This window comes from Acomys russatus, chromosome 22 (genome assembly GCF_903995435.1).
Source record: "Acomys russatus chromosome 22, mAcoRus1.1, whole genome shotgun sequence".
Taxonomy (NCBI): domain Eukaryota; kingdom Metazoa; phylum Chordata; class Mammalia; order Rodentia; family Muridae; genus Acomys; species Acomys russatus.
Window position 1 is genome coordinate 12,060,524 of NC_067158.1, and position 20,923 is coordinate 12,081,446.

General features: G+C 56.3%; 2 protein-coding genes across 3 annotated transcripts; one reads left to right on the forward strand and one right to left on the reverse strand.

The window, feature by feature from the left end:
* Positions 1 to 4,481: 4,481 nt before the first annotated feature.
* On the forward strand, positions 4,482 to 15,058 carry Aebp1 (AE binding protein 1). 2 transcript variants are annotated; one of them, XM_051164761.1, is made up of 21 exons: positions 4,482 to 5,011; positions 6,608 to 6,979; positions 7,536 to 7,607; positions 7,735 to 7,806; positions 7,915 to 8,025; positions 8,101 to 8,169; positions 8,776 to 8,853; positions 9,234 to 9,314; positions 9,399 to 9,449; positions 10,068 to 10,177; positions 10,250 to 10,389; positions 10,720 to 10,804; positions 10,909 to 11,053; positions 11,160 to 11,245; positions 11,495 to 11,618; positions 11,813 to 12,009; positions 12,104 to 12,283; positions 12,669 to 13,020; positions 13,287 to 13,426; positions 13,520 to 13,619; positions 14,205 to 15,058. In XM_051164761.1, exons 1-21 carry the CDS (start codon positions 4,765 to 4,767, stop codon positions 14,819 to 14,821), a joined length of 3,429 nt encoding a protein of 1,142 aa, XP_051020718.1. In that variant the 5' UTR covers positions 4,482 to 4,764; the 3' UTR covers positions 14,822 to 15,058. The 2 variants fall into 2 exon arrangements, with proteins under 2 accessions (XP_051020718.1, XP_051020719.1); XM_051164762.1 differs by having other exon boundaries at positions 4,483 to 5,011; positions 9,402 to 9,449.
* Positions 15,059 to 15,133: 75 nt separating this feature from the next.
* Pold2 (DNA polymerase delta 2, accessory subunit) lies at positions 15,134 to 20,153 on the reverse strand. Its single transcript, XM_051164763.1, has 10 exons — positions 19,853 to 20,153; positions 17,917 to 18,038; positions 17,641 to 17,764; positions 17,223 to 17,337; positions 16,931 to 17,129; positions 16,659 to 16,739; positions 16,361 to 16,518; positions 15,994 to 16,121; positions 15,616 to 15,717; positions 15,134 to 15,366 (listed from the first exon to the last, which is right to left on the reverse strand). Exons 1-10 carry the CDS (start codon positions 20,148 to 20,150, stop codon positions 15,206 to 15,208), a joined length of 1,488 nt encoding a protein of 495 aa, XP_051020720.1. The 5' UTR covers positions 20,151 to 20,153; the 3' UTR covers positions 15,134 to 15,205.
* Between the last annotated feature and the right edge of the window lie 770 nt (positions 20,154 to 20,923).

The following is a 20,923-nucleotide window of genomic DNA, read 5'->3' on the forward strand; positions in this document are numbered from 1 at the left end:
GTGGTGGTGGTGGGTGTGGTGGTGATGGTAGTGTGGTGTGTGGGTGGGGATGGTAGTGGCGGTGGTGGTGGGTGTGGGTGTGGGTGTGGTGGTGGTGGTGGGTGTGGTGGGTGTGGGTGTGGTGGTGGGTGTGGGTGTGGTGGTGATGGTAGTGTGGTGTGGGGGTGGGGATGGTAGTGGCGGTGGTGGTGGGTGTGGTGGGTGTGGGTGTGGTGGTGGTGGTGGTGGTGGAGGTGGTGGTGATGGTGGGTGGTGGTGGGTGTGGGTGTGGGGGCGGTAGTGGCGGTGGTGGTGGGTGTGGTGGGTGGTGGTGGGTGTGGGGGTGGTGGGTGTGGTTGTGGTGGTGCTGCCGCTGCACATGCATGAAAAGTAAAAGCCAACATGCAGGAGTTGGTTCTTTTTTCCCACTACATGCGTCCTAGAGGTAGACCTCTGCCCCAGGCTCAGTGGCAAGTGCTTTTACTCACTGAGCCATCTTGCTGGGCCACTCTAGACACTGTTGAACGAATCAAAAAACCATCGGCAAGGACACACAGAGAGGTGTGTACGAATTGCCTTGGAATCTCAGAGCAACTAGGCTGATGGAGAGGGTTTGGGTGGTCAACTGACTGGTATTGCCCTGCCTTGCCCACCTGCTCCCAGGCACGTGTAGGGCCACAGAGAGAAGGCTTTGTCAGTTCCCTGAGAAACAGTCCCACTGAGCGGGGCAGGGCTATCTTTTTTACATACGTGCGAGAGGAGATGTACTTCTGGGCCCAGATTGTGTTAGGTAGATTTCAGCTAAGACCTTCAGACTTGTCCTGTTCCCTCACAGGGCACCAGAGCACAAGGCTCCCACCTGTATGGCACCAGAGGAGCACTTTCACAGAGACGCTGCGACTTATTCAGGAAATTCTTGGAAGGCCAGCCACCGTATTCTTCAGATATGGAATGTTCTAGTTAGGGTTTTATTGCTGTGAAGAGACACCATGACCACTGCAACTCTTATTAGGAAAACATCTGATTGGCTTACAGGTTCAGAGGTTTAATCCGTTATTGTCATGGCAGGAAACATGGTGACACTCAGGCAGACATGGGGCTGGAGAAGGAGCCAAGAGTTCTTCATCTGGATCTGTAGGCAGCAAGGAGAGAGAGAGAGAGAGAGAGAGAGAGAGAGAGAGAGAGAGAGAGAGAGAGAGAGAGAGAGAGAGACTGGGCCTGGCCTGAGCATTCAAAATGTCAAAGTCCACCTCCAGTGACACACTTCCTCAAACAAGGCCACATCACTCCTAATAGTGCGACTCCCTGGTGACCAAGCATTCAAACACAGGAGTCGGGGTGGGGGTGGGGGCCGGGGGGACGGTTGTTCCTATTCAAACTGCCACATGAAGAATGAATGAGAAAGCTTGTGGTCACCACTGCACAAGACAGGACTCAGATATGAATAGAGGGATGATGGCAGAGTCACCAGCGAGCAGAAGTGGCTCTGACCCTTGTCATCCCAAGTCTATCCAGTGTTTTCTGGAGGCTTGAATGACACCCTGCAACAATGAAATATGCTAACTAGGACCTTCCTTGTATGTTAGAGCTTGGTCCAAAGGAGCAGACCCCTTCCTTTCATAGTCAAGCCATTTCTTAGGGAAACTATGATCTTCTTTAAGGCGTGAGGGAATAGGAAATGCCATCCTCTCTGGCTCCTTTCCTCCTGCTTCTGACCCACAGTTAGTTAGTCAACCAGTCAGCATTAACTGATGAAACTCAGATTTATTTATTTCGGTTTTCGAGACAGGGTTTCTCTGTGTAGCCCTGGCTGTCCTGGAACTTACTCTGTAGACCAGGCTGGCTTCAAACTCAAAGATCCACTTGTCTCTGCCTCCCCAGTGCTAGGGTTAAAGGCATGCGCCATCACTGCCCAGCTCATTTGTTTACTTTTAATGGTTTCGTTCGCCTACAAGTCCATCTGTGCACCATGTGCATGCAGTTCCCAGGAAGGACAGAAGAGGGCATCAGACCCCCTGGAACTAGAATTAAAAATGGTTGTGAGCCACCATGTGGGTGCTGAGAACTGAACTTGGGTCCTCTGCAAGGGTAGCAAGTGCTTTGAACCACCGAGCCATCTCTCCAGCTCTTCCTTGTTTCCTGAGGCAGGGTCTCACTCTGTCTTCCTGCCTTGATATTTTGAAAACTGAGGTGACAGGTGTGGCTCACCCAGGCCTAACCTATCTGACTCAACTTAAGTAAGAACTTAGATTTCTCACCCTGTTCTCCCAGGAACTCGCCTTCCAGCCCTGCAGCGTTGAAACATTTGAATGACACCTTCCTTCTCTTGGGCCAGCCCGCTTCTGTTGTCTGTTCCTTTGGGAAGACCCTAATACATTCATATGGAAAACTGAAGTCGGGAGGGGAGATGAGTTACCGAACTGTCTAGTAGACCCGCCCCCCCCCCGCCAGCCCCTCCGGGAGAACACTTGGGCACGGAAGCCACTGGCCTCCCATTTCTTCAGCTGCCCTCTGCAAGGTTGGCTTAGATGTTACACTCCTCAGCAGAGTGGAGGGCTCCCCTCACAGGCTCGGCTCTGACTTCTCCTTGTCCCCGCTGCCCCAGAGCTGTGGGCCCAGGTCAAAAGAACTTCCCAAGGATGGGTTTCCTAGGAGAAGACCACCAGCCTCACATAATGCACCTTCCTCACAGGGAGGTCTGCTCACATTCCTGTTAGGGACTCACTGAGGCTGAGGAAAGGCTTTCTTCTAGGTCTGGGGGCTTTTGTTTTCCATCTTTGAAGTGGCTTCTGTTTTCCCTGGCAGAGAATATCCGACTCAAATTCAGTCCAAGGGAATGACCTATTCCTAGGGAAGTGACATCCGTGGCCCATCATGCACCCTGTGGCCTTGCCTTCCCCCCCCCCCCCCCCCTGCATAACACATTGGACCAGACTGGGGAGGGTGGGGGGGGGGCGGCACAAAAGCAAATTCCCAGAACTTATCTTGAGCATGATGATTCAGAGGGCAGTGGGTGGAGACTTGCTTCACCCTTGCTGCTACCACCAGGCTGTGAGAGGGTTGTCCTGGGACTGGGGGAGGAGGGAGGGGGAGGGGGAGGGGAGGAGCAAAGCTGATGAGGACCCCCACAGACTGGGGAGGGGGGGATGCAAGGGTGGACGACACACCACAACATGATCCGTTTAATATACATACAGTGAGTTGTGGACACTGAGGTCATCTGCTGAAATCAAGTGGCCAGGAGGGCAGACAGAGATGGGACATACCCCAGGGACCAGTTCTCGGCATAGTGTCCCTGCTTCCTTAAGGAGAGCCAGAAAGGGACTGCCTGGAGGGGGCTCGCCTGCTCTCAGAGGGCAGTGGGACACAGAGCCCAGGCCCTGAAAAATCTCCCTGCTCATGCTAGCAGGGGTGCTGCTGGGGCGGGGTTGGGGGGCTGTGAGTGTGTGTGTGTGTGTGGGGGGGTTATGCTAGTGTTTTCTTTCCTGCTTTTTCCTTTTACTCTTCCAGCTGAGATGTAACCGTTACCATGGCAATCACCCTAGGGCTTCTATTCTGCTCTTTCAGGGTGCCTCCCCACCTTGGTTGAGAGCTGCCTGCCACTGACCTGGGCCTAAGGCTAAAATCCTACTTTGACATCCTGAGTCCTTTCAGTGGTAAATGCTCCCGCAGTACTGGGTTTAGCTGTGATGGGATGGATTTTGGAACCAGCAAACATTTATCTTCTAGAAGCCACCGGCAGACGGGCTGGCACTGTGACTGATGCCTCCTGGCATGCTCCGAGGCTCTCCATACCCTCTGGGCCTGCATGGTAGCCAAAGCTATTGTAAACGACTTGTTGTTTTAACAGATTCTGGTTAGAGAAAGGGAAGTAATAGTCATTTTTCCATAATGGGACAGGAGGGCTTGCCTCTGAAGTGGAGTTCCTATCTCAGAATAGCAGCTGGGTTGCTGAGCTCAGTTTCTCACAGCCTCCCTTGAAAAAGTGAATCCTCACACGGCTGTCTTTTCTACTGTGGACACCGGTTGGCACCAAAGACCTGGGACGTTGGTGGTAGCTGCATGGAGGTGACACTTGTACCTACACACAGCGGGTGACACTTCAAAGAACCAACATCCAGCGAGTGGGAGAGAGTGGGTTGCCAGTACCCTCAGGGCATTACGTTTCTTTTATCCTCCCTCCATCTTCTAGCAACTTCCCAGCGAGCTCAGAGCAGAGGACACAACGGGTAGAGCATAGGTCTGCTTAGATTCCCACCCCACCCACCCACCCAACCACCCCCCACACACACCACCTTCCCCATAACTTCGCATACTCTCCTCCCAGGCCTTCCTTCCCACTAGGCGTCCTGCACCCAGACCCTCTTTGCTGGGCGCGGACGCTGCTATTAGTTGGGGCTCAGTGCTGCTCCGCCTCCCTCCCCCGCAGCCCGGGGTCCAAGGCCGACTCCTCCTCCTCTCTCTCCGGAAACACGAAGCCCCCGCCCCGGCCAGGCCGTCGCAAGCACTCTGGAGGGCGGTCCGCGCGCGCGAGCTAGCCACGCGGGGTAGGAGCGCCCAGTTGCCGCCGTCAGCGCCCTGGAGTTGGGCCCTCCAGAGGCTCTCTTGGAGTCCCTTGTCCTTCCCGAATCTTCCTCTCCCACCCCTTTCTGGATACCCTCGACACCCACGTTGCTCTTCAGGGTCCCTCGCGCCCTTTCCCGCCCCCCCCCCAACGCGGGGAGCCGCCCCTGCCACCCAAGTCCCTGCTCAAGCCCACCCAGGCTCCCGCGCGTGGCCAGAGCCATGGCTGCGGTGCGCACCGCACCCCTGTTCTGCGGCCTCCTGGCACTGCTAGCGCTGTACCCCGGGGGGAGCCCACAGACGGTGCTGACTGACGATGAGATCGAGGAGTTCCTCGAAGGCTTCCTTTCGGAGCTGGAGACCCAGTCCCCGTCCCGGGAAGACGACGTGGAAGCCCAGCCACTTCCTGAGCCCACCCAGCGTGCCCACAAATCCAAGGCAGGGGGCAAGCTGCGGGCAGATGCAGAAGGTGAGAACCTGGTGGCTTGGGCGGCCATGGGCTCAAGTGAACATACAGGGGTTCTGAAGGGTCTAACCATTTCCCATGCTGCCCAGTGAGAAACGGCTCTCCAGTGCAATACAAGGCAGCACAGTGCTGGGCGGCAGTTCTAGCCAGGAGTTTGGTGACCTGGAGGAATGTCCATCCAGCACAGCGTAGCACCGGGCTTTTGCCGTTCTGAGGTCGTCTGAGTTGTTTATCCCCAGGTCTCAAGAGGTTGTAGGTTTGGGTGGGAGGGAGACTGTGTTTCACCTCCTTCTCCTTCTAACTGGCCCTAGCCTGTTAATGGCAAGCTTCAAGCCTGGGCAGTCCGCCTCCTCCCTTCCCATAGAAACACACAGGCAGGGGAGGGGGGGATGAGGAAGACCTCTATTCGCCAGCCTTCCAGGTAGAAGTGGCCAGTGTGAGATGGTCAGAGCTAAACAAGGTGATAGCATCACCGAGGCATGCAGCACAGAGTCGCTTATGTAATCAGCTGTCAGTAAATCTTAGCTGTTTTTCACGGCCCTCTGGAGAATGGCAAAGGATCTTGTGATCTCTCTCCCAGGAGACTGTAAGGCACCGTTAATCATTCCTGAGGTCTGCAGCCTCCCCCTCCCGCCCTCCACTGCTGAAGATCTGTCCTGCTCTTAACCTCCCTTACATGCTTTACCTCCAGCAACCAAGGCTTGCTGGACGTTGCAGAAGTGCTCCTTCTGATGGGGCGTGCTCTGTAATGTTCCCTGTGTTTCAGCCAACTGCCGTTGCGGTGCCCATCCACCATTAAGTTCTCCACGGCATGTGCAGCTCCTAGGGTGCTGGGAGGGTGGCCTTTGCTACCAGACTTCTCTGAGATGAACCAGTAGCCAGGAACTCCCTCCCTGCCTGTCCCTCTGTCCTTGATGTGGTCCCCAGGGCCTCCTGTTGGGTCTGGCTTTCAACCTACTCTAGATGTCCCTTTGGGGCTTCAAGACCTACTGAGCGCTTGCCTGTCTGCCTGCCTCCCTTGGTGCAGTGCCAGGGATCCGAACCCAGGGCGTTGCACCTACCAGGTCACCAACTGCTGTAGCACTGAATTATAGCCCGCAGCCTGACTTGAGTGTCTCTTTGAGCTTTTTCTTGTCCCTGCAAGGAGGCTCTAGGAAGTCCGAACTATGTCCTTTAACTTGCCTGGCCATGTGCTTGGGTAGCCTTGCTCCTTCCTGTGCTTCCCTGTGCCTTCCATGCTTGGCACAGAAAAGAACTGTGCTCCTGAACTAGGCAGACATGTGAAAAGATGGGGGGTGGGGGGTGAGGGACCTCCATGGAAGTTTTGGCAGATGGAGACGTCTCTGTAGAAATCGGGCCTGGTACTTAGTCTTCAGAGCAGTGGAGAGTTGAAGCTGACCCCTCTGGATGCGGAGACAGGAAGCCTGGACACGGGTCTCTTTCTACCACTTGAGCAAGTGGCAAACCTCAATTTCCTGATCTATACCAGAGCAGGGACTGACAGGTGTCCGCACACCCAGGCTGTGGGCATCCTGAGGGACTACATGGGCACACAGAATGGGCTCTGTTTGTTTGATCCTGCATCTTCATCCTTAATAGCCCCTGCAGAAAAGAACAAAGATAGAGGGAAGAAAGGAAAGAAAGACAAAGGCCTTAAAGACAAAGGCCTTAAAGACAAAGGCCCCAAGGCTACAAAACAGCACCTGGAGGGGTCCACCAGGCCCACCAAGAAGCCCAAGGAGAAGCCACCCAAGGCCACCAAGAAGCCCAAGGAGAAGCCACCCAAGGCCACCAAGAAACCCAAGGAGAAGCCACCCAAGGCCACCAAGAAGCCCAAGGAGAAGCCACCCAAGGCCACCAAGAGGCCTACAGCAGGGAAGAGGCTCTCAACTGTAGCCTCCTTACAAACACTGGAGGGGACATTTCCCCCACCCTCCAACACCAGCCCCAAGGAGCTACCAGAGGAGAGAGGTTTGTAGAAGGATGGGTCCCTGGGGCTCTGACCTCTTTGAGGACATGGATAAACGAGGAGATTCTTGGGACTCTTAAGACAAGGAAGCTTTGAGGCCTGGTCACATACACTTGGCTGTTTTATCAGTGAGCTCTCTTAATGCTGCCACTCTGGCAAGGAGCTTATAGGTGAGAACTGTCCCCCGGTGTCCCCCCTGCTCTTCTCTGAAGGTGTCAGCTTTGTGGCAAGCCCTCTCCCAGAAGGCAGCCTCAGAGTATTCCAGCACTATACTGAATCCCGTGGAGTTTGGGGCACTAGATACTCACTGTTGTCAAAGTTGGGGATCAAGTAGCCATCTTCTTAGTCAGGGGGCAGCAGGGGCTTCGGAGGTGGATGTGTGGGGGTGAGGTGGAAGCTAGCTAGCTTCCTGTGTGTCCCGGAAGTGAGCTGTACGGCTTTAGGAAGGTATCTACAGCGCCCACAGAGGCCCCGATGCATTGCATTGTGGTCTTAAGCTTTCAAGGTGATCTGGGTAGGTACCCCCATTCATCTGCTCCTGGGACTTCTCTGTCATAGGAAGAACCTTCCCAGACACGTGGCAAGGCCAAGGAGAAGAGACCCAGGTGGAGGCCAAGGAGCCCCAGCCAGGTGAGCAGCTGTCATTTTCTTGGTCTCAGGGTGACCAGTCAGTCACTCGGCGCTATTATAGGGGGGGGGGCCCTCTGGACTGGACCTTGGTATGGTTGCCAGTAGGCCGTTGTTATCTTCCTCTCAGAGCCAGAGGAGGAGACCGAGGCGCCCACACTGGACTACAATGACCAGATAGAGCGGGAGGATTATGAAGACTGTAAGCAGACCCCCCCCCCCCCCCCCCCCACTCAGGTGTGGACTAGACTCTGGCCTAGGGTCCACCCAGCTTGTCTGCTCAGAATCTGCCTCCCCCCCCCCCCTTTAGTTGAATACATCCGGCGCCAGAAACAGCCCAGACCGACAACCAGCAGGAAGAGGCTCTGGCCAGAGCGCCCCAAGGAGAAGGCCGAAGAACCAGAAGAAAGGAAGGAAATCGGTAGGCAGGGAGGCAGTAGAAGGGGCCTTGGAGCCAAGGGAGAGGCCCTGGCTCACTTCCGCCTTACCCCCACAGATCCACCTCTGACGCCCCTAGTGCCCCCTGACTATGAGGATGGCTATGTGATCCCCAACTATGATGACTGTGAGTAAACCATACCCCAAAGTCCAAGGGCCACGCATGTAGTCAGGGCACTGGGCCTTCCCCGACCATGTTGCTGGCTCCTGACTTTGGGTGTGTATGGGTCTCTTTTTCTCAGGCCTGTTAGCCTGTGTGGGCTCAGCCCTCCCTACCCTGGGCTCTAGCAGGCTCCCTGCCTGTTCACTGCACCCGCCTTCTCCAAGGAGTTTGGCTGTTGACCTTGGCACACCTCTTTCCCAGATCCCAGTGGATCCCTTAAATCTCCTCCTCTCTGGGCTCTAGGCGTGCGCAGGTTCTTACCGCTTCTGTACTGTTAATGCCTCGGACCCTTGGCCTCAGCCCAGATCTCAAGGTCTGCCCCGTCATGGATGCAGATGCTAGCTGCCACCCTGCCATATGTCTGGTCCTGGCACCACTTTCTGCCCATCTTTGATTCGGCCTTTCCATAGGCAGACCTTGTACCAGGCTTGTGACCTCAGTCTTAGCCTGTCCCCTACCTTCTCGCCTCTCTCCCCTGCTGCCAATGCCTGCCTTACGGCCTTCTGTGAGGTCAGGAGCCCAGGCCAGCGCAGGATTAGGGCCGACTAAGCCAGCCTTTCTCTTCTACAGTGGACTATTACTTCCCCCACCCTCCACCACAGAAGCCTGATGTTGGACAAGGGGTGGATGAAGAGAAAGAGGAGATGAGTGAGTGAGGCCAGGCATGACATAGCAGGCTACCTCTGGAGGCCACATGTGTCTGCCAGATGTGCCCCTAGCTCAGCCTGAACCCCTTGTCCCCTAGCTCAGCCTAATCCTTATCTGCATGCTCCAGGCTTGGCCGGGGACCCTCCCCCCACATGTTCTCAAGTCAGCTTGACCCTCGTGTACCTCCAGCATAGCCCTAGCCCCATCACATACCCCCCAGCTCAGCCTGACCCCTCCTGCTTGCTTCCAGGTCAGCCTGACCCTCATATACCCCTAGCTCAACCTGACACCCCTCCCCATGTATTCCCAGCTCAGCAAGGCCTCTCCTACTCCAGGCCCAGGGCCAAGCTGACTAGCCTCTCTTATTTTACATGGCCCAGAGAAACCCAAAAAGGAGGGCAGTAGCCCCAAGGAAGACACTGAGGACAAGTGGGCTGCGGAGAGAAACAAGGATCACAAAGGTGCATCTGTGCAGTCCCCATGGGGCAGCATTTGGCTTTTTGATGCTGAAGGCCCTTGGCTTTAGCCCCTCCCTTTGCTGTTAGCAGGGCCCTCGAAGGAACTGGAGGAAGAGTGGGCTCCAGTGGAGAAAATCAGTGAGTGGGGCTAGAGATGGAGGGTCAGGACCCACTCAGGACCATGCACACACAGGACCAGATTTCCTGGTGCAGCTTTGACCCCCATCTACCATAGATTCTTGCAGCACACAGGGGAGGGGGGGAGCCCCATGAGCTGAAGACAGGCTGCACCTGTGCTCTGGTCTGGGGCTGGCCTGCTTGGGGAAGTGGGGGTGGAGCTTCTGGGTATCCAACAGTGGGGAGGGGGTGGGGTGACAGTGGAGGGAGGTCTCTAGCTGTCTTTATAGGTTTCATTTTGAAGCCAGTGTGCAAGCGGCCTAATCTGGGTGAAGTCCCTGGGGACCTGGATTTTTTATCATAAGTGTTAGGCACCATTAGCTCATGCCTCACACGGCAGCTAATGCCGGGGGCGGGAGGGGGAGTGCAGGGAGGAAAGCAGGCTTGGACTAAATTGGCTCCTGGCCTGATCTGAGTCGACTTGAGAAGGGTGGAATCTGCAATCTTTAAAGGCACAAGCTACAGAGCTTGTGCCTCTGCCTGGCACTCACATGTAAGGGGCATGGGCTCTAGTTGGCTGTTGATTCATGGAGGGAGGTTGAGCCTGTGAGCCGCTAGCCCAGGGTGTGCATCTGGCAGAGTGCCCACCTATTGGGATGGAGTCACACCGCATTGAGGACAACCAGATCCGTGCCTCCTCCATGCTGCGCCATGGCCTGGGAGCTCAGCGGGGCCGGCTCAACATGCAGGTGGGTAAGTGGACTGTCCATCCAGCAGTGGGCCAGGGCTCCCCTGCCCATGCTCAGCCTCCCCTCTAACAGGCCGGTACCAACGAAGATGACTACTATGATGGGGCGTGGTGTGCTGAGGACGAGTCCCAGACGCAGTGGATCGAGGTGGACACCAGAAGGACGACACGGTTCACAGGCGTCATTACCCAGGGCCGAGACTCCAGCATCCAGTATGTGGATGGGCTCCTAGGCAGTGGGCAGGGCCTCCAGCACAGCTCTGAGTCCTGTTTGAGACATTCCAGACAGCCCCTGACCAGAACTGGGAAGGTCAGAAAAATCAATTATTGTGGGGGCATGTCCCTCAGCATGGCTAGTCAGTCCGTATATTCAGGTGGACAGACAAGCTTTGCAATAGCCATTGGCCATGGCCAAACAGGCACAGAATCTGTCTCCAGAGGTCCAGGCCATGCTCCACAGCCCCGCTGTGGTCCAGAAGTTGGTCTCAGGGCCTTAGAGCCCTGGGTGCGAGCAGCTTGTCCTTGACTATGTCTGCTTCACAGTGACGACTTCGTGACCACCTTCTTCGTGGGCTTCAGCAACGACAGCCAGACCTGGGCGGTGTACACCAATGGCTATGAGGAGATGGTGGGTGCCGGAAAGCTTCTCTGCTCAGGGTCTGCACCCGAGGGCGGGGGGGGAGGGGCTCCTGGGTGAGGCAGGGTACTACACAAGGGCCTGCTTCTCTCTAGACCTTCTATGGGAACGTGGACAAGGACACACCTGTGTTGAGTGAACTCCCTGAACCGGTTGTGGCCCGTTTCATCCGCATCTATCCGCTCACCTGGAACGGTAGCCTCTGCATGCGCCTGGAGGTGCTAGGCTGCCCTATGACCCGTGAGTGAAGAGGGGGGGCTGGCCGTGGCTTCGGGGAGCTACGTGGGATTTGGATGTGGGCCGAAGGGCAGCTGATTCGGGCTCTGTATACCTGCTCTTCTTGCAGCTGTCCACAGCTACTATGCACAGAATGAGGTGGTGACCACCGATAGCCTGGACTTCCGGCATCACAGCTACAAGGACATGCGCCAGGTTAGGAACCTGAGTCATAGGCTGGGGTGCAGGAGAGCTTATACTCAGCCTAGTCCCTACTATTACAGAGGCTAGTCTCCCTTCGAGGAATGTTGCCAGCTAGTGCCCGTGGCGGGGGGCGGGGTTGGGGGGACAGGGACAGGGTGTGGGGGCATCTGAGAGGGGCTGGAGTTACCTGCCTCTTCCCATGGACTGCGTCAGGGGAGCAGGAGGATGCTGGTGAGTGACACCCTATCTCCTCCCTGCCAGCTGATGAAGGTCGTGAATGAGGAGTGCCCTACAATCACCCGCACATACAGCCTGGGCAAGAGTTCACGGGGGCTCAAGATCTATGCGATGGAGATCTCAGACAACCCTGGGGAGCATGAGCTGGGTGAGGCTGAGGACACTGTTTTGCCAATTGCTTTGCTCCTGCTGGGACCATACGGTGGATGCGCAGCACCCTGCCTTCCTCTGCCTGACCTGGAGACCCCAGGGGATCCAGGCTTGCCTTGCTGAGCACCGTAAGCCTCGATTGTCCCCAGCCCTTGCCAGGCTAAGTGCCTGCTGTGGTTCCTGTCTTTGTAGGGGAGCCCGAGTTCCGTTACACGGCCGGGATCCACGGCAATGAGGTGCTAGGCCGAGAGCTCCTGTTACTGCTCATGCAGTACCTGTGCCACGAGTACCGTGACGGGAACCCCAGAGTGCGCAACCTGGTGCAGGACACGCGCATCCACCTGGTGCCTTCGCTGAACCCCGACGGCTATGAGGTGGCAGCGCAGATGGTGGGTTGTGGGGGCTGGCGAGGGGTGGGCGGAGGCTGGAGGCATGGGCTCCCTGACTTCCCAACTGATAAGTCACCTACGGTCTTCCTTGCAGGGCTCAGAGTTTGGGAACTGGGCCCTGGGGCTGTGGTCTGAGGAGGGCTTTGACATCTTTGAGGACTTCCCGGATCTCAACTCCGTGCTCTGGGCAGCCGAGGAGAAGAAATGGGTCCCCTATAGGGTCCCGAACAATAACCTGCCAATCCCTGAACGCTACCTGTCCCCAGATGCCACGGTAAGGAGCGGGTCCTGGCGTGCTGAGCGGTGGTGGGGATGGGTGGGTGGAGGGGGGGGAGGGGGACTGCTGACAAGGAGCTGAGGCGTTGGCACAGAAACCCTGGAGGGTAGCCAGGCATGGTGGCCCACGCCTTTAATCCCAGCACTCGGGAGGCAGAGGCAGGCGGATCGCTGTGAGTTCGAGGCCAGCCTGGTCTACAAAGTGAGTCCAGGACAGCCAAGGCTACACAGAGAAACCCTGTCTTGAAAAGCTAAAAAAGAAAAGGAACCCTGGAGGGCAAGAGGAAGAATCAGAGGGACATGGGGATGTGGGGCTCACAGCACTGGGGTGGGGCGCTGCACAGACGGAAGGGGAAATGGCTTTTCGCACCACCCACCCCTAGGTATCCACAGAAGTCCGGGCCATCATTGCCTGGATGGAGAAGACCCCCTTTGTGCTGGGTGCAAATCTGAATGGCGGCGAGCGGCTTGTGTCTTACCCCTATGACATGGCGCGGACACCCAGCCCGGAGCAGCTGCTGGCCGAAGCAATGGCAGCTGCCCGTGGAGAAGATGACGACGAGGCATCCGAGGCCCAGGAGACTCCTGATCATGCTATTTTCCGCTGGCTGGCCATCTCCTTTGCCTCTGCGCATCTCACCATGACCGAGCCCTACCGAGGGGGGTGCCAGGCCCAGGACTACACCAGTGGCATAGGCATTGTCAACGGGGCCAAATGGAATCCTCGGTCTGGGAGTGAGTCTGCCTGGGAAGAGTTTGGGAAAGGCATGTGGAAGGGATGGGGTGAAGCCCGGCCTGGTGGTGCACGCCTTTAATCCCAGCACTCAGGAGGCAGAGGCAGGCGGGTGTCTGTGAGTTCGAGGCCAGCCTGGTCTACAAAGTGAATCCAGGACAGCCAGGGCTACACAGAGAAACCCTGTCTTGAAAAACCAAACCAAACCAAAACAAACAAAAACAAAAGGCATGGGGAGGTGGTAACAGGTCTGTTCTTGTCCACCCAGCTATCAATGACTTTAGCTACCTGCACACTAACTGCCTGGAGCTCTCTATCTACCTGGGCTGTGACAAGTTCCCCCATGAGAGTGAGCTGCCCCGGGAGTGGGAGAACAACAAGGAGGCGTTGCTCACCTTCATGGAGCAGGTGGGACAACCTGGGCTACATGGAAGTGGGGGCAGCTGGGAGGGGTGTGGGCATGGGATCTCCATGTGGGCCCCCACTGCATCTCCTTTGTAGGTGCACCGTGGCATTAAGGGTGTGGTGACAGATGAAGAAGGCATTCCCATCGCCAATGCTACCATCTCTGTGAGTGGCATCAACCACGGTGTGAAGACAGGTACAACACGCACTTTTTTCTATGTTTCTTTTTTTTTGTTTTTCCCCCTCTTTTTTTTTTTTTTTTTTTTTTTTTGTAATTTTTTCAAGACAGAGTTTCTCTGTGTAGCCTTGGCTGTCCTGGACTTGCTCTGTAGACCAGGCTGGCCTCGAACTCACAGCGATCCACCGGCCTCTGCCTCCCAAGTGCTGGGATTAAAGGCATGCGCCACCATGCCCAGCTTGTCCTTTTTTTTTTTTTTTAAGGGTTTCACCACGTACCTGTGGGCTGGCTCAGAATTTTGCTGTGTAGCCCAGGCTAGCCTTGAGTTCACAGCCCTGCCTTGAGTCCTAAGATTACAGAGCTTGTGTCATGGCACCTGCCTCTCGTGTGTTTAGCCTTCCCAGGTGGGGCTCACCTTGTCACAAAGTAGTAGCAAGACTCAAGCTGCAAGGCCAGCCTGGTTTGTGTAGCAAGTCTCTGGCCTCCTGGGCCCTGCCTGACACGTTGGGCCTGCCCAGGACTTGGGAGGACTGGGCCTGGGGGAGTCTGAGAGGGCAGGGCTGGCGAAGCTCAGGGAGAGTCAGGCCTGTCTTCCCTGTACAGCAAGCGGAGGTGACTACTGGCGCATCCTGAACCCGGGGGAGTACCGTGTGACGGCACACGCAGAGGGCTACACCTCAAGTGCCAAGACCTGCAACGTGGACTATGATATTGGGGCCACCCAGTGCAACTTCATCCTGGCTCGCTCCAATTGGAAGCGCATTCGGGAGATCCTGGCTATGAATGGGAACCGGCCGATCTTCCGCATTGACCCCTCACGGCCCATGACCCCCCAGCAGCGGCGCTTACAGCAGCGCCGCCTTCAGTACCGGCTCCGGATGAGGGAACAGATGCGGCTGCGTCGCCTCAATTCTACCACAGACCCTGCCACGAGCCCCACCCCTGCCTCTACTCCCCCCACTTCCCCTACACCGGGCATTACCAGGAGGCCCGGGGAAATTTTACCCACAACCACCGCAGGCTGGGAGGAATCAGAGACTGAGACCTATACGGAAATAGTGACAGAGTTTGCAACAGAGTATGGGACTGAGCTGGAGGAGGAACAGATCGGAATGGAAGAAATAGAAGAGGAGGAGGAGGAAGAGGAGGAGATGGCTACGGGCCCCACGTTTCCATTCACAACCGTGGAGACCTACACAGTGAACTTTGGGGATTTCTGAGACTGATGTCCCAAAACCCTGGCCCAGTTGGAACTAAGGCAACACTTCCCAAGCCTGTGCCGGCAGACACACAGCCATCAGATAGATGCCCCTGGTTGGGCCCCCCTTCCCCAGTGTGAGACATCAAGGCCACGGGGGCTCTGAAGCCAGCCTTTGGGGAGGGGCAGATAAGGAAACCAAAGTCACCCCAATAAAACAAGCTCATGGCACCACCTGCCCCCCTGTTCTGACCAGCTGGAGCAGAGGCTGCCTTGCTGGGGGCTCTCCCTGTTGGTCCCAACCCACGCATGCTCAGGGGCTCACAGGTTCAGACCTGTGAAAATTCATGTTTTATTTACAGGGCTCACGTCACAAGGGTGAATGGCCTGCCCCAGCTGCCTCTCATCAGGGGCCCAGCCCCAGGTCTCCCAGGTCATCATGCTCTGCCCCAAAGCCTGCAAAGCTGATAGGCTGGCAGGCCAGGCTGCGCAGGTTCACCAGACAGGCAGTCTGTGTGGAACTAAAGTCAGGAACGGCCACCAACAGCACCATCTGGTCCTCAGGACCTGCAAACCAATCACATGGGGCCCACCTGAGGTTCTGGGTAGGACCTGCCTTTATAGGGAAGTCCCCAGAAAAAGCACCCACAGTTGGACCAGGTGCTCAGCTGAGACCCCCTCTAGTCAGCTACACCACACACTATCACATGATGGCCACTGCACAGACCTTCTATCCTGTAGGGACCCTTGCACCCAGGTGAGGCAAAACTGTTCCTGACAACTCAGGCCTGGGAGCCCCCAAAAGATTAAACTTACCTCGGATGATTTTGGAGCCAAAGTTGGGGGTGTTGCCACAGAAGTAGACATGAGGGCACTCCGGGAAGATGAATGGATCGGTCTTGTAGAAGGGGTAACACCCTGGAAAAAGGCCCGTTATTGAACTGTCCCACTAAGGGGGTCCCTCCCTTCTCACTGAATGCCAACAGCACCCCAACTGTGAAAACAGTTGCCCCGTCCGTGGTCCTGTGGCCTAGTGGTACTAAGGTTGTATGTTCCTAGTCTGTACCGTGCAAGCTTTGGGCACGGACAGAATTACAATTCCAGAGTGGGTTCCAGAACCGCTTTTCTGAATACAAGGCTGTGCTGGGAACCCGTCCAGGCCCCTTGGTCCCACGAGTGTAACTGAGCAGATACCCAGGGTGTCTGGAGCTGTGGGGCTGATGTGACGGACCCGCAGGGTCCACTCCAGGATCTCTAAGTGGTCCTCCATGCTGCTATACCGAAAGATGTCGCTCACATTCTGTCCCGATGTCCCTAGAAACCTGCAAGGGAGAGGCTCTGCTGACTATGGCCGGGGGGCGGGGGCGGAGGGGCGGGAGAGGGTTGCTATCACTGCCACCCCACCTACAAAGACTACCTCAAACCCTACTCAATGGTCGTGGGGGGCGGGGGTGGTGCCCAAGCCAACCTTGCAGGGTAGACAGATACCAGGAGGGCCTTCTGCAGCCCCGCCCCCCTCCCAGACTTACTGTGTCCCTGGGTCTCGTGCCATGGTGGCTACCTTACTCCATCGATGGTGGCTTGGTATGGGTTGGTGACCAGCTGGAGCGTGGAATAGGCAGTGGCCAGCGGGAACATGCAGGGGTGCAGGGGCTGCTGCGGGAGTGTGTAGTTGGTTGGATCAAATTCACCTGGCATCACGTCCACAGGTACGGAGGCCTGGAGGGCACAAGGCAGGGAGAGCTCGTAGGCCTCAAGAAGCCCCACCTCCTACTCTGGCCACCCCGCCTCCCCTTCCCCGCCAGACAGCAGCTTCACCAGCAGATTCCCATGGCCCTGCCAGCCCCCCAGCTGCTTACACTCAGCTGCAGAAGGATCTCATCCAGCATTTTGACTGCCTCCACGCTGGCTGCCTGGGTTTTCTTGGTGAGGTACTTGGCCTGGGAGAAGAGCCCCCCAACCCCCAAGTGAGGCTCTGATTAGGGGGACACCCACAGCCCATCAGAGTCCCTTGGCTTTGAGAAAGGTAAAGCCCAGCAGCAGCAGGGAGACAGGGCAGACAGGGAGAGAGGCCTCAGGAGGAGAGTCCCAGAGCAGCAGGCCTGGCCAGCCATGTTAGCAGACTCCATACCTTGTTGATAGAGTCTCTGCTCTGCGTACTGTGACTGAGGAGGTTGCCGGCGAGGATGACCCGGGACACATGGGCAGCACTGCACTGTTCCCCCTCATCCCCAAGCTGTCCCGTTACCACATCCACCAGCAGCTGGGTGCCTAGGAGGCTCTCGCCACCACCTCCGCCCAGGCCCAGGCCGGATACCAGCAGCACGAATCTACAGAAGAAGGTGGTGAGGTCTTGCAGACCGCTAGAGGGAGGAGGCTGCCTCCCAGCATGGGCACCGGGGTGCCCCAGTGGGGCTCCTCACCTGTCGGTGTCAAGTGGGGGTATGGGCTTCTGTGGAGCCAGGTCAGCGAGGCAGTGGTCCTCGACCCGAAACTTGCCGTCGTCTTCCACTGAGCCAAACACCGCCAAGACCGTTCCTGGGATAGGAACCTTTGAGGCTCTCCTTCCTCCTAGCCACCCCCCCCCCTCCCGCCCCCAGCCACTCCATTGAGTCTTCTCCTCTGGCTTATTGCTTTTGGGTGGAGTCAGGGAGGCTGATCTCCCAGATGATCATCCATAGACAATCGGCCTTTGCCCTCCCTACTTCCCAAGACCTAGTATGCCAGCCTTTAACACACAGCCCTTCCTCCCCACCCCCCCGTCTATGGGCTTCCCTATACATACTCTTGCTAGGCCGCCCCCATTTCAGGACCCCCACCGTATCCCCTGGGCTCCCCCACCTGTGACCAACTTTGACACATCGATGGCGCCTTTCAGTTTGATCCGTTGCAGTTCATCTTCTAAGACCAGTTCGTCATCTGGGTGGATGTATTTGCTCCGAGGAGGCTGGGGGATCAGGTTGTGCTGGCAGACAGGTGGAAGGGCAGTCTCAGAGCCCAGGTCGCCCTGGCCTGGCTGGATTGGCTTTCTTGTCCCTCCCCCCCCCCCTTCAATCAAAGGCCCAGCCTGTGACAAGGTTGTCACACGGGGGGTGGGGGGGGGGCGGCAAGGTTTACCTCCTCGCTGATCTCCCGCAGGATAGAGGGTTGGAGTGGCATGGCTTTGAACAGAGTGCCCACTACACAGCACGGTTCCCCAGGCTGCAGCTCACACAGTTTCTTTACTCCGACTCCACTGCCTGGGCGTGAGGGCGCAGAGTCGGACAATGACACCCACAGACGACCCTGCCTGACCCCTGCCACAGGACACTTACTGGGCTCGCAGGGGTGCTGCCTCCCTGGCCTTTGCCATGTGATGGTGAAGTGGGGGTCCACCAGAGGGGACAGAGGGGCTCTGGGTGGAGTGGGCCAAACATCCAAAAGACACAAGGAAGGACAGAGACAAGACAGGGAGGAGACGCAAGCCCAGGGACTCTTGGGGCCACCAGAAACTGGACACACCCTACCCTAAAGCCTCCAGAACAGGGGTTCTCAGCCTATGAGTCTTGAACCTCTGGGGCTCAGGTGACCCTTTCATGGAGATCGCATACAGATATCCTGCGTATCAGGTATGTACATTACAATTCATAACAGCAGCAAAATTACAGTTATGAAGTAGCAATGAAAATAATTGTAAGGTTGGGGGGGGGGCGTCACCACAACACAAGGGACTGTATTAAATGGTCGCCGTATCAGGAAGGCTGCAAACCACTGCTCTAGAAGCAATCGGCCCTGCTGACCTGATTCCAGACGTTTGGCCTCCAGAACCATGGGAGAATAAATAAGTGTTGCCCTAAGTCCCCTGTTTACAGCACTTCATTACGAGGCCACAGGAAGCAACTGTGAAGCATATTACCTACACCTCAGCCACAAGCTCTGTCCTGACAACCGCCATGTCCTTCTGTTTGTTTGTTTGTTTGTTTGTTTCAAGACATGGTCTCACAACATAGCTTTGGCTGTCCTGGAACTCACTCTGTAGACCAGGCTGGCCTCAAACTCAGAGACAGCCACCTGCCTCTTGCTTCCCAAAGAACTGGGATTAAAGGTCCAGATAAAGACTTTGGATTCTCCTGTGCCAGCTCTGCTCTGCCTGATGCTTCATCCTCTGAGAACTGTCCTCACAACATTCCCTCCCTGCCCCACCCACCCGGTCCGTTATGTTCCCTGTGGAGTCAGCAGCCTTGTTTACTCAAGTCCCCAGGAGGGAAACCAGAACCTATGTGACTGCTCCACAGACCCAGAAGGAAAGATGTGGAAAGCCAAGCTGGGCAGGAACAAGGCAAACAAGCTCCAGAAAATTCCAGGGATTCATTAGCATGAGCCCACTCCTAAAACTGACTGCTGAGGCGGCAGGGGGGGGAGGCTGGGTCAGAACCACACTCATGCCCCGGAACCGCCAAGAACATTCCTCAAGAGCTCCGCCCAGGGGAGCAGCCGCTTCCGCAGTAGGAAAGGGGGGACCCCCCTCTCCCCCGCACCACACAGAAGCACCAGATGCCAAGAGAAACATGAGACTCCAAATCCCCACCTGTGACTCTGCTATGGTTTGGGTGTGGCCCATCCCTCAAAGATCAAGGTTTTTGGTGCCCAGCCTGCCATAATGAAGGAGGCTCTTTAGCTAGGGTGGGCACATGAGTGACCAACTTGTGTTGACAATAGTAAAACCATTTCCTCTGTGGATTCAGTGCCCATCACTGCCAGAAATCACCCCTCACCTCAGATCTGCCTCTGAGTCAAGCCCAATTTAACCCCACAAGTTAATGTCCTGGACTCACTTTGTAGACCAGGCTGGCCTTGAACTCACAGTGATCCACCAGCCTCTGCCTCCCGAGTGCTGGGATTAAAGGCGTGCGCCACCATGCCCAGCTCCCCACAAGTTAATGTATCCCTCACTTTTAAGGAGAAACAGAGAGCTAAAGAGGCTGTTTCCATGGTAACTGGGAAGTATTACTGGTTACAGAAAAGTCCTGGTTCTAGGTGCTGGGCTCTTGGGAGCAGCACACCCCAAGCTTACCCCAGTGCTGCTGGGCCCGGCTCACCAGGAAGGGTCTCATCTGGATGAGGCGGGTGGCATAAATGTGAGCGTACTGTCGGTTAAAGCTGCGCTCTCCGAGTCGGAAGGGCTGTGAGGAATTGGTATAAGTCGCCACAGGCACCCGGGCAAAGGTGGCATTGCTGGCTGATGGCGGGGAGAGCAGAGTGTGGGCCCTTTGTGCTGCCTGCTCTGAAAACATGGTGGCACTCCTGCCTTCTTCTGTCCAAGCAGCTGTGTCCAGGCCAAGGGGCATCACTGTAGAGAAACGCAAAGGCATTCCTTGCAGTTCCTGCCTGAACCCAAAGCAGCAGCAGCAGCAGCAACAGCACCCCTGATGTCCCAACCAGGCTGCCCACATGGCACCCAATGGACACCAAGATAGAAGGAGAGGGACATACATGGGTCTGGAGATGCCACCCTATAACCCTAACCAGATAATCCTGGAGCTTGTATCACTTGCCTCGTATTTCTACCCAGTTAGAACACAAAGCTCTCCCTGCTCTGATCAAGCCTGTCCAAAGGCTACTTTTTGGTAAGCAATGCCCCCAAGTTCTTACTAGACCTGTAGGAAGGCCTCTAGGTGCACCGGTCCTCCCCTCCGACCTGTTTCTCCTTCCAAGTGTCCCTTCCACAGCAGGGACTCTTGCTGGCTCTCTGCCCCACCCCACCCCACCCCACCCCCACGGCTTACTGGCTCTTCCCCACCGCCCCCCCCTTCAAGTCTTTCCTTAAAAGTCACCTTCCCATAGCTAATTAACCGATCTGATTTTCTCTAGCATCTACTTTGCCTCATCCAACTGCATCATATAAGCTCCAGGAGGGCAGAGGATTTTGTTTTCTTCAAGGAGGTATTGCATCTCTGTCCCACAAGAAGTCCAGCTAAGATGTGCTTGGCGGGGGAGGGTGCACAGCGGATTTCGGTGAATAGAGGTTTCAACATATTCTTTATGTGTAGTTAAAATGACCACAGGCTGCGTGTAAGTAACGTAAGTTTTGAACACAGCTTTCCTTTCATTTTACTTTTTTTTTTTTGGCACAGCTACTACAAAG

Coding starts and splice junctions, on each gene's coding strand:
- Aebp1 (XM_051164761.1), top strand. CDS start 4,765: ATGGCTGCGGTGCGCACCGCACCCCTGTTCTGCGGCCTCCTGGCACTG. Junction 5,012..6,607: donor GCTGCGGGCAGATGCAGAAG/GTGAGAACCTGG, acceptor CATCCTTAATAG/CCCCTGCAGAAAAGAACAAA. Junction 10,805..10,908: donor CCAATGGCTATGAGGAGATG/GTGGGTGCCGGA, acceptor GCTTCTCTCTAG/ACCTTCTATGGGAACGTGGA.
- Pold2 (XM_051164763.1), bottom strand. CDS start 20,150: ATGCCTTTGCGTTTCTCTACAGTGATGCCCCTTGGCCTGGACACAGCT. Junction 18,039..19,852: donor CCGGGCCCAGCAGCACTGGG/GTAAGCTTGGGG, acceptor CCTCACGCCCAG/GCAGTGGAGTCGGAGTAAAG. Junction 17,338..17,640: donor TGTGTCAAAGTTGGTCACAG/GTGGGGGAGCCC, acceptor TTCCTATCCCAG/GAACGGTCTTGGCGGTGTTT.